We start from the raw sequence: 12511 nt of genomic DNA, 5'->3' as shown, positions 1-12511 counted from the left end.
CCAATACTATTTAATCATCACGTTTGATCTGCTCACTGGGTGCTGCTGAAATGTGTTTTCACTTTAACTTCTGTTTCATTGATTCACTGTTGTTGTGACTATGTTGGCATTAACCACCATTAACATTCACTGCTTTATTGTTAACCTGTCTCTCACTTTTTGCCCCTGTGACTTAGGCAAACACACAGAGAAAGTGCAGTCATTGTCTTTCGTCATAATGTGAATCTATTATATTAATGTGAATCTGATGCATATTTTTATAATAGACAGCTATTTTTTCTGTGATGCTGTTATGCTTATTACTTTTCAATAATAACACATGCAAAAATAGAAACTGCATTTTTTGTTCTCTTTTCTGGGCTAAGTGTGGGTGGGGTTTTTGAGATGTGGTGGAGGAATCATAAACTCACAAGTGCCCCCAAATCTGTCCTGTTCTAGAACTAAGTTTTTTTTTGTTGGGGGGAAAATAAACAGCACCCCAACAAAATGCATTTACCTCCTCCACCGCCACCCATCTTGTATCAGTAAATCTTCAAAATGCATTCATTTTCCAGTTCTGAGAATGACTCTACTCATGATCATTCCTATATATACATTCAGCAAACATGAATTTCTCTGAATCATTCTGCAAAATCCCTACACATCAACTTAAGCCACTTCCCCTACAATTCCAGCAGAGTGAAAGTCAGCTTCCCATCCCCCTAATTTCTGAACATATAGCTTGCTTGCTTATGGTAAGTGCACACACCGTCCTTCATAGGTCAGTTCAGGCATCAATTACTGGGACCACATACACGCCATACATTTAAAGCACTATGAATACCACTTTAAAGAGTTTTTGCTTTCCCAGAATTCTGGGAATTGTAGTCAGTTAAGGGTGCTGATCAGTCCCTTCCCATAGCTATAATTTCCAGAGCGGTTTAACAATCAACAGGGAACTCTGGGAATTGTAGTTCTTTTCAGGGACCCTTAGACTACAGCTCCTATGATTCTTTGGAGGAACCCATGATTGTTTAAAGTGGTGGCTTTAAATGCATGGTGTGAATGGGGTATGGGTCCTCCCTTCCGTCTCCCTGGCCATCAGATCCAACAGTCATTCTGAAGCAGAACCCAGCTAAAAGTTCATCCGAGGGTGGTTTACAATATAAAAACACAAGAACACGTAACATGTAACAAACAGAAATAACAACCCCTGCTAGAGACAACTTCTTCAAAAACACATAGACATACATACATAATTTAGATTTCTGTTTTAACCTAGTCCAGTTATAGCTCACATTTGCAGCACCTCACTCTGTATCGCCCTTTACAAGGTTTCACTTACTTTGGAAAGCACAGTTAGTCCAAGGGGATCTTGCAGTGACCATCAGACTGCTAGAGTTAAAGGGATGAGCAGAAGCCTCCTGTGATGTATCTCTTGCGGGGGCTGTACCAATCAGACCACAGGTGGGATGTCAACATAAAGTAATGCAAAATTGTCACGTCGGAGGAAAGGGCTTGCCTAGAATAATCTCCTGGACATGCTAGTTATACAGCAAGTATTTTATGCATGGAATAAAACATTTAATCCCCTACCTGCAGTCTGAAATGGTATAGTCCAGTAATGGATATATCCAGTGGGACTTCTACTTGTCTGTTTTTGCTATTAAAGCTTAAAGTGTTTTCTGCTGAGCAGTATACACAACAAAGAGTTACAATGCTGTGCTCCAAATACATATGGATCAAGAAGAGTACTGGCTGGAAAAGCAACAGTGGGAGGAGGCACCTATTCTGAAGCCTTCGCATTGGATAAATGATTGAATACCCGAGAGAGCATAAACAGCGTTATCAGTGATAAGGTCAAAGCATTAATCAATAACAGACTAAGATGCTGTGAGGGATACTTGGTGGCCTCAGTGAGAAAGAGGGCTGAGCTGAAATGTAAGCCCCAACTTTGCAGTCTCATTTACAGGCTGTATAGCTGAACCTGCTATACTGGATGGAAAGAGTGGACTAAAAAAATGGGCAAAGTTCATTCATTGTGCCAGGAAAAGGGAGACAGAAGTGCACCCTTGTGTTTCCAAACAATGTGGGGATTCCATGCTGTGCTACAGCTTCCCAGCCCACAGGTGGCCCCACACATTGCCTGGGCAATTGGGCAAACGTCACAACTTCCTGGGCAGTAACTTGCAAGACACAGCTGAAAAATATGGAGAGCTGCAACTATAGTGCACCTGCGGCCCTCCAGACCTAGAGGGCCACATATCCCTCCCCCCCATCCCTGGCCTATACATCCCTGGTCTTCGGACACTGAGCCAATTCATAGTGCTAGAAGCTAGGACAGTCTGCCTCTGTCATCCAGGCAACTGGGTGACAGAAGCACACCCCCTCCACCTTCCTAGTGACTCTGAGCACAGTGTAAGAAGATAGGCTGAGTTACTCCACTCAACTGCCTTGGCAATTAAACTCTTCTCCCTATAGCTGCTCTTGGTGTGCTGCAGCCTCACTTCCACTGAGAAGTCTGTGAATTGTCACAGAAGAAAAAAAGAAAACGAAGGATACATTGTGAGGGCTCGGGCAGTAGGGTATACCACACTTCATACCCTGCCCCCCATATCTGCCCAAAATTATTTAAGTGGCAATACTTTGGCTTAGGCCTCATGCCAATCTAATGTCCCTAATGCAGTGAGACAAATCAATTGCTACTGTTTGGACCAGGGTATTTAGTTCACAATTTTGGATGCAGCGACCTACCCCAGAGTACACAGAAAGAGCTAAAAATAGCAGGGATCTATTCGGGGAAGGGGCGTGTCAAGGGCTAAACTGCACTGTTCTTATTCTTGAATTAAAAAAAAATGAATGGAAAGCTGGGTGGGCTTTAACAGGGAGGGACACTAAACATATGCTTGGTCAATACGAAACAGCCTAGAAAAGAGGCTGCTGGGGTGATATCTGTGCAGATTATCCTTGACCCTGGTGTGAAAGAGCAAGCTCACTTCAGAAGGAAAGGACAATGAAATAAGGATCACCTGGCCAAAGATTCTCACAGCAAGAGGGGAGGACTTGGGGGGGGGGGTGGCTTTCAGCCTAACCATGCACAGTGAGTAGCAAAAGAATGAAATGAGCAGACACCTACTTAATCTCTTCAGGGAAGAATATTTACTTGGGTTAGTCTTGATTGCAGACTCGTAGGATGGTGGGAGGTGGGAGAGGTTCTGGAAAGACCTGGAGAAGGACAGATCATAGGGCTCAGTGGCAGAGGTGAGGATGCTGTTCATCCGTGGCTTTTCTGCAACACAGGGAGAAAGAAGACTTCCATCGAAACAGAGCCATAAGAACAACGAAAGAGCGCTCGGCGTGCAGTAAGTTCGGGCACACCCATCACATCACCCAGTCTTGCACTGAGAAGTAATTCAAACTGACACCAGCCAAGCTGCAAACAAGGAACCCAGGGCTTTGCTTCTTCAGTGTCCATTGCAATTATTAATGAAGGCAGAGTGTGCTGATACAGAATGCTTGCTCCTTCACCCAACTGATGCTAAGAAGACAGGCATCTCGTTATGTAACTATAAATGTAGGTGAACAAGCCACGGGCTGCACATTTCTCTATTCCGTTGGCTCCATTGCAAACACAGACATGAACAAATGCATTTGTCTGCTGAGTCCAACTAGTGGGCCAGCTGCTTTTCTGCTTTCTTCTTGCCTGGGCCTTGATCTTGCCCAACGCTTTTCGGCCTGTGGGTACATTTGCAAACTGGAGAAACGACACACGCGCCAAGCACACACTACAACCCGTTCTATTGACCACAACAGAATGCTCCTTTCAAACCTAGTTTCAGTGGGGTGGAGGAAAAAGATATTGCTGGCATCTGTGCACTTCTGGGCACCAGTTTCACAACCCCTGCTCTCTAATCTACGGAAAATGCACTGAGTGCAGCTCAGACCCATGTTTCATTAACTGCTTGACCGGAGCAGAGAGAAATTCCACCTTCCTCCATCAACACCCACTCCCCATGGCTCCTTTCCAATGATCACCTCCATCTCATCTTGGAGCCTGTCCCATTGGAAACATAGAGGCAAACCAACCAGATTGCAGAAAATTTTAAAATTCACACTACAGCAATAAACACTCAAGGTAGAGCAATAATGCGTAACTGAAGCTTTTTGTTCCAATTCTTTTATATACTCTAGCATATATACTCTAGCAAACTGGCAGACCAGTTTGAAGGGCATATTGAAGGTCCTCCTTCCAGTTGCCAATCACCCTCTTGTGGAGATTGCTGGTTCTACCCCTATCCCAAAAGAGCCTTTACCCTTCACTTTCCCTCTCCCAACTCCTAGCCTCACTGTATCCCCATTTCGGGGAACTGGCACCAGTCATACCTGCCTTCCCTCATTTTTAATGCTTGGTTAGACAAATGGTCCTTCATTACTCATTTTTGAAAATTCATTATTAAAATATTATTGCTCTTAATTACAGTGATAATGACCATGATTATATCCAAAGGGAGCCCTTAGGTGCTTTCAGTATAAACGTGGTGTAATTTTTCTATTAACGTGCCCTGTAATTTGTCATCTCACCATCAGAGTTATTTTTAAATACGAATGACTACAGCTCTGCTTGGGTTGCTGGAGAAAAACCATGGCCACACATCAACACAGAGTGCAGTCATGGCCATATGTGTTGGAGAATGGCCTTTGCCTGCAGATGCAGCATCTGGTGGAATTAGGGGATGACCCCACACTTCTGAGAAAGCTACCCGTAGTATTTTGCAGCCTTCTCCAAACTGGTGCCCTCCAAGTATTTTGAACCACAAATTCCACTATCCTTCACCATTGCCAATGCTGACTGAGACTGCTGATGGGAGTTGTAGTTCTGTATCTGGAGAATATCAGATTGGGTCTTTTGCATCAACCATGTCTCCTCTTCTATGCCTATAGGATGAACACCTCCCAGGTGTAGCAGCAGATCCCATGTTTGAAAGTTTCAAGTTCTAGCCTCAGCATTTTGTGCGTCTGAAGCCATGCCAAGATTCCAATATATACAAAGAGAACACCTGCTTAGCAATGGTTGCTTTGTATCAACAATCTTCTGGGGCAGCCATAGCTCAGTGGCAGAGCACATGCTTTGCACGCAGAATGTCCAAGATTCTACCTCTAGTACCTCCAAGTCCACTGAGAAAGACCTCTCTCTCAGACCTAGCCAAGAATAGATACTATACTGGGCTAGGTGAGTCAATTGCCTGATTCTGTATAAGGCTACTGCAGCTGAGAATCATTGAACCCATAGAGATCAAAATGAACTGTGAGGCAGTTGGAGTCATGCTGTGACCAATTCACCACCACACTGCTGTCTATCATATGGTTGGATAGGAAAAAAACTACAGCGGCTTGTGCTGATGTAACTGAAGAGTGCTTGTTGAGTTACATTGCCACACATCCTGCCCCGAGTCTCCTCTGGCTCACAGGATTTGGACAGGGGCTACTGAGTTGCTGATCAAAAGCACAAGCTGTCAACAGGAGGACCTGAGGCTGAGGTTTTGGTGGTTGGATTCCAGCCGCAAAAGGTTCGGCTCACTGCAAACACACACCCAATACAGTATAGAAAGAATAAGAGAAAAAGAAAAAATGTTCCTGCAACCCTTTCAAGACCTTAACAGTGCTCATCACCCACAAGATTTCAACACACAATTGCTGGGTCAGCTGCTTCATATTGAGGCATGTGTGTGGGTGGGGGTGGGTGGGTCTTAATTCAGACAACTAACAGACCATTAGCCCCCCTCCATCACTGCACAGTGTAGTACAAATCTAGAGCTGATCATCTCACATCTTGTGGAAGCAGAGAGTGCAGGGAGAAAGAAAACCTATCTATCACATTGATTTATATCCCACTCTTTCCCCAATGAACTCGCAGCAGTGTACATATTCTTCCCTCAGTGATCAGGTTGAGGTAGTGACTGGGTCAAGGTCACCCAGCCAGGCTCATGGCTAAAGTCCAGATTTAAACCTGGGTCTCTCCATAATAATATTAGAAGAGCCCCTCTGGAGTCTGCTAAAGACCCATCTAATTCACAAACTTTGTTCCCACAGTAGCCAACCAGATGCCCATGGGAAGCCCACAATCAAGAAATGAGCACAATAGCACTCTCCTCTTCCAGATCCCCAGTATCTAGGATTCAGAGACATACTGTCTCTCATAATGGGTGTAGCACATAGCCATCGTGACTCATAGCCATTTGTCCCCCCCCCCCCTTAGAGTTTAGACCATTGCACCACAATGACCTTGTGATCTAGAGTCAGGCAACCTTTGATGCAAGGGTGCCAGCACAACACAGAATTGGGGAGGAGCTCCATAGGCCCTGCCACCTAATCTAGGCAGGCTGCAGAGTTTGTTTGGTATTGAAATCACATCCCTTTGCTGCAAATCAGATCAAATGACTGAAGCCGGAGTTTAAAATTGTCTTTCATCAGCCCAAGCTAGAGGAGAAAGGCCTGTCAAATTATAACATTTCTATATCACACCCAGGTGCTCAGGTATTAAAATAGGCAGAGATAAGAACATTAAAAATAGCGGCAGCAACTACTGTGAGAAAATCCCCAGATGACGGGGAAACAAAAAAAAAAGGACATGGAGGGTGACTTCAGGCTGGTACCTATTTCAGCACCGCCCCTGGAAGCCCTGTCTGACTGTGGGTTTCTGAGGGATAATTCAAACAACCAAATTGGCACAACAAGAGAGTAGTTGAGCTTCCCTTGGAAATTGGTGGGCCGCTCTTACAATCCGATTTAGCAATTCTCTGAATGCTTTATTACACATGCAGCTCATGACTCTAACCCATGTTTGTTGTTGCCAAGAGTGGGTGGACGGATACTACAACCACCGCAGGGTGCATGTGATTGGAGTATTCAGCAAAGACATCGCCTACTTCCTTCGCCACATGCTCAGCTCAGCCTGGATCCAGTGACTTCTGGACCCATATTTCTCCGCTTGCCAAGTGATAATGGGAACTGGCCCTCAACTAACAGCTGACAGTACATTTTCAAATATTTTCAGCAAGACTTCCAAACTTATTCTTGCAGACACTGCTCAGACATGTTTGCAAATAGAATTGGCATAAATGTATACCCTGGGGATGTGGCGTGGGCAGAGCTCCTATCCTGAATCCTAATGCTAAAACGAAGAATCTGAAGTTAGGCAAGGATACCAGGCACACTGCAGATTTTTCAGTCTTGACTCATTCCATCGAGGGTTAAGGATGATGCTTGTCATTTATGCAGCCTCAACTCTCTTGTTTTTTTAAATCTAGCAAATTTGAAGAAACTGCCCGCAGGCACTATCTGCTGCTAACATATGGAGCATTTCTTTGGGTTTGGTGTGTGATAGCAATTCAATTGTATCATTACCCTGTATAAATCCCAGTGGCTGATCTCAGATAAGAACCTACTAATGAAGTGCCTCGGAGGGGACACGGGTGGCGCTGTGGGTAAAACCTCAGTGCCTAGGACTTGCCGATCGCATGGTCAGCGGTTTGAATCCCCACGGCGGGGTGAGCTCCCGTCTTTCGGTCCCAGCTCCTGCCCACCTAGCAGTTCGAAAGCACCCTTAAGTGCAAGTAGATAAATAGGTACCGCTTTATAGCGGGAAGGTAAACGGCGTTTCCGTGTGCTGCGCTGGTGCTGGCTCGCCAGAGCAGCTTTGTCACGCTGGCCACGTGACCCGGAAGTGTCTCCGGACAGCGCTGGCCCCCGGCCTCTTAAGTGACATGGGCGCACAACCCTAGAGTCGGACACGACTGGCCCGTACGGGCAGGGGTACCTTTACCTTTACTGAAGTGCCTTGGACAAAGGGAGCATGTGAGAGGCTCAGAGATGCATGCAGGCAGCCAAACAAACATACATTTCAAATGAAAGCTGCTTCCTTGCGAAGTTATGATCCTTTCCTAACATCAAGAGATTTCCGGTCCTGTTTAAAAATTTGTCCTGGAAACCCATGTGTATGTGTTTCAGAATTTCATGGCGTTCTCTCTGCTTGGTCATGAGTATGTCACCTGTCTATTGGCAGCAGGTTTTTTACACACACACACACGAATAGCTTTAGCACTTTTGAGCAATGTCAGAGTGGAACTGGTTTTGCTTGCTGGATCTCCTGGCTCATCTCTGCAGCACGTTCCATTAGTAACAGTGTGCCAGACTACTTGCTCTGAGAGTCCCTGCCTGCCACATCATACGATCCAGTAACCAATCCTCTCCTGCTCCTCCTTCCTGCCCAACTACATTCTGCAGGCACAAACAGAAAAATTGAGTTTAATACAACTGAGCACATCAAGGCCACCCAGAATGTTGTACAGCAAGAAACACAGCAAGTACCCAACTTGTGGTGACCAGGTCTTCCTGCCCTCTTGGCTCTCTGGAAGGGAGAAAGGGTCAGAGAAATGTACATGTGCCCAGAAGAAGTCACACAGCAGCCCCATTTCCCTGCTCAGTACATTTTGCTGCCTGAAGTGGATCCAAAATGATGGCTTCCGGTGATTGCAGCAGAGCCCAAATGCACCTCTGCCCCACTAGGTCCAAGACTTTTAAAGGTCTTGCTTCAGACTCCTTTCCTGACTTCTTCCATTTTCAACTCCTCTCCTAGTGCTACTTAAAGCACATAGGTTCAGCCTACTGCATGGCTGGCCCAGCCTCGATATAGCAAATGTTTTCTCCCCATGATCAATTTTCTCTTCTGAATACTTCAGCCTGCATCTAATAGACTGGCTCCACGATTAGGCAACACCTTCTACTTACCAGGCAGCAGGAACCATTGATTCAAAATTACACTGTAAACAGAGACTTCATCAGCATGGGCACATTGTCTCTGCTCCAGTGCACCGGAAAGGAATTACAGTCACAGCTCACAAAGATAAGTGATCTGCAATGGGATTATTGATAATTCGAAACAGTAGTTCCTTTCAAGCTTATATGTCAATGTTGTCATTTAAAAGCACAGCAGAGACAGCAAGAGGAGAGAGGAATTCGGCTAGAGGCTTCTAAATCAAAATATGAAACCAGAAGAGCTGCAATTGATGGGGACATCCCTTAGATCTGAAAAGAAAAAGGGGCAAGCCGCAAGATGCATGGCCACCATTTGATGAGTGTAGTATCAAGGGATGATCTGCATGCGCAGATGAGCTATCACAGAGGGTTAGGAGCTGTATGCAGAAGGCCCCACGTTCAAATCTTTCTACATTCAGTACAGATCACTGCCAGTGCCAGTACAAGACATGTTGCTGCCTGTGGGTGATGGACCATCCTCCTCCTCCTTTCTCCAGCATACAGTTGCAGCAATGCAGCAGTGGCACAGTCACGCTCCAGGCAGCTGTGCCAACAATGCCTTGCAAATTGGTTGGTTGGGTAGAAGCAGCAGTGGCTGTACCAATGGGCTAGTGACAACAATGGCTAGATGGCCAGTGGCAGCAAATAGATAGGGAAGCAAGATCAACTACCCCAGAATAAACAGAATGTTCATTATCATCTCCTATACAGTGCTTTATGGTGGTGTCAGCACACACATTCTTCTGTGCACCATCAAGCACTAAGTGATTAAGTAATTTGCGTGCAAGTGTGTACCTTTGCAAACCTTGAGGAGAGTGGCTGAAATATACAAGCATATTCCAGGTTTGGGGCCAAAGCTCTCGCCAAAGAGGTTGGAGGTCCATCTTAAGCCAGTGTTCATTTGTAGCTTCATAAATGTATAATCCTGAGCTTTTGGTCACAAAACTTTGGCATCGGTTTGGAGGGCATCCAAAATTTCAGGGTTATGCGTTAATGAAGTTGGGCTGTGGAAGCAAACACTTGTTACTGCTGGTGCTGCTGATTGTGACAAATAAGTTCACCATCAGAGCTCATCATGGATTTGCAACGTGTGTAGAGCTCTGTGGGACGCAGGGCATACCTGGCTGAATGCAGAGATTTTGCATTTCAAGAGTGAGCAAGGCAATTAATTGCCTCCTTAGCGTGAAGCATGTGAAATTAAGCACCCCACATTTATCTAACAGGCATGCATGAAATCAGAACAGCTTCTCGCCATCTGTTTTGCCATGTAGTCAATCAGAAGCATGGATGGATGGGGGCTGCAAATGAGAGGTTACCTTGAAGTCTATTTCCAATATTTAGCAGCATCAGAGAAGAAACTGAAATGGCTTGGGAAGCTACCATATGCATAATGTAGCTGAGAGTCAAGGTCAGTGCCTTGATAGGTTTTTGTGTTGGAAGAGACAGTACATGCATTTTATTATAAAGCTGCTGGGTAAACGGCGAGCTTTCTTCTCACTTGAAGATGTGTTCAAATGCCTGTTTTTCAGGATAAGCCACATTCGTTCTTGCTGCCTTAAATTTATGTTCCTTCTCTCCCTCACATTCAAACAGCATACTTGCAAGAGGTTTCCCTCACTTATCTTAAAACACACACACATGCAAATGAAAATTGCTGATGTAATTCTAATTACACAGCACCACCAGCATTGTTTGATAATGTAAGAAAAACCTACAGGTACAGCAGAGATTAATATGAATAATTTATCTAGCACTTATTTTTTATTGTTAAATTCATTTAAAATAATTATTGAACTTTCCTTTTCAGTACAGTACTAAAACAGATAATACCATTTGAAAAACAAATTAAAATAAGCCATGGCCTTTAGTGGTTGAGCATGACTGTAGGAAATGGTACTGTGACCTGACTCTGAAATATCACGTCGGGTTATTACTGTTGTATGCTTTATGCTGGACTTTAATAGCGCTTTGAAGGAAATGGATATTATAAATGGTTTCCATATTATATTTCAATTGCGTATTGGATGCTAAATAGTTTGCAAACTGCTTTAGGAGGCATTTATTTGCCTGAAGAGCCATGTGTAAGTCCACAAAAGAAACAGGCATGCCTTAATCAACCCAGTCAAAACGCTGAGATGGAGTCCTTAATGCAAGTCTTTACATTACAATACCAAGCTCACTATTTACAGTCTTTATTTCGTGGGATATGAAGATTACTTTGGATCAGGGCATCCACTAACAGTTCTATTATCCCTCCTTTTTACCTTCCCCATATTTATTTTAGTTCCTTCTTTCAAGAGCAGTATTTTAACTTCACAACAACCCTGTGAGGTAGTTCTGGCTGAGATACTGAATTGCACAAATCTGCTTAGGGAGCTTTGTAGCCCAAACAAGAATTTCTTTCTCATAGAGAAAAGCTTGTTCTCCTTGTATTCTGTATTCTTAGACCCTGGCATAATTCACACCAGCCCTAAGAGGATTCCCATTAAGAGACACAGTGGGGAGGAATACAATGAACCACTATTCTGCATTCATGTAATTGGGCGCAACACCCAATGCAGAGGACTTGGAGACAGATGCCATAGCTAGCCTTTCAGAGCTATAGCCTGGAGGAGTCACATTTTCCTCTTGGCATAACCTTTTTCTCTTTTAAAGCTTGCGCTAACAGGAGGATCAGAAGAGTGTGATGCTGAACTCCTCCTCATGTTCACACAACAGGAGAGGGGCAGCACACAAGGCCTCACATCATTACTGCAAAAGCGTTTGCAGGTGGCGTACCAGGCTAGGGATTACAATCCCTCTGGAAATTCAGCTCTAAAGCTCTAGTAGGAATTGAAATGAACCGAGTTCAATTTGCTACAGTGAAGATTAGCCGGTGTCCTCTGCAACACAATTCTAAGCACTCTCTGTCCTTTCAGAGTGGCTCTATGTTTTATGCAGCAAAACCAGCTGCTGAATGCACACTGATGTTGCCTGCAGCAAACACTTAAACAACAAATGTGCATCTTAGTTTGGGCACGTACCCATTCACACATGTCTGGGACCCCTGACTGGGCTAGGATTCCCAGGTGCATGCACGTTTCTAGGCTGCTTTCTGTGGTATTTAGCTCTCAGTTGCACTGAAAGTACAGAAAAGGAAGACACACAGTAATGCAAACTCAGAAGGGCAATGCGCTTCAGGAGTCAACACCTTCACCCATCAGCTGGTTCAAGCAGAGGTTTCCCTTTGCAACAACTGACCAGGGCAATAGCTCATTGTTTCTACAGTTCAAACTATAGCCTTGCAGAATGAAGAAAAAGGACCTGCCCCTGTATTTCTGGCCATGTGCATGTTGGGAGAAGTGTTGCATCGCCCAGTGGTCTGCACTGCACCTGTCAAGCCAAGGAACTTGGCTAAGGGTTAGAGGTGCTATGACAGGCATAGGCAAACTTGGCCCTTCAGATGTTTTGGGACTACAACTCCTATCCTCCCTAGCTAACAGGACCAGTGGTCAGGGATGATTGGCGTTGTAGTCACAAAACATCTGCAGGACTGAGTTTGCCTATGCCTGCCTGTGCTATGGGAAAGCTGCGGCCTTCCAGCTGTTGTTGGACTTCAACTTCCATCAGCATAGCCAAAAATGAGGGTTGTTGGGATTTGTAGTCCAGCAGCATGTGGAAGGCCACACCTTCCCCATCCCTAGGTTAGATGAAAGGGACTCATGATGGAACAGCTAGT

The 12511-nt window shown here is 44.8% G+C and overlaps 1 protein-coding gene across 7 annotated transcripts in view; it reads right to left on the bottom strand.

Moving 5' to 3' along the window:
- The window catches only part of SHISA6 (shisa family member 6), a 263665-nt gene that overhangs the window by 6598 nt on the left and 244556 nt on the right, over positions 1–12511 (bottom strand). For 2 of the 7 annotated variants that reach the window (XM_080993818.1, XM_080993820.1), the window contains 2 exons: positions 3116–3268; positions 1325–1426 (listed from right to left, as the gene is read on the bottom strand). The exons of 1 other annotated variant lie outside the window; for it this stretch is intronic. In XM_080993818.1, coding sequence (XP_080849944.1) covers positions 1325–1426; positions 3116–3268 — 255 coding nt within the window. The remainder of the gene's footprint in view (positions 1–1324; positions 1427–3115; positions 3269–12511) is intronic. 4 more of the 7 variants (XM_080993821.1, XM_080993823.1, XM_080993819.1 and 1 more) reach the window with 3 other exon arrangements.

This window comes from Podarcis pityusensis (genome assembly GCF_964106645.2).
Source record: "Podarcis pityusensis genome assembly, chromosome: 2".
NCBI classification, from domain to species: domain Eukaryota; kingdom Metazoa; phylum Chordata; class Lepidosauria; order Squamata; family Lacertidae; genus Podarcis; species Podarcis pityusensis.
This window is presented reverse-complemented; position numbering and strand designations above follow the sequence as displayed.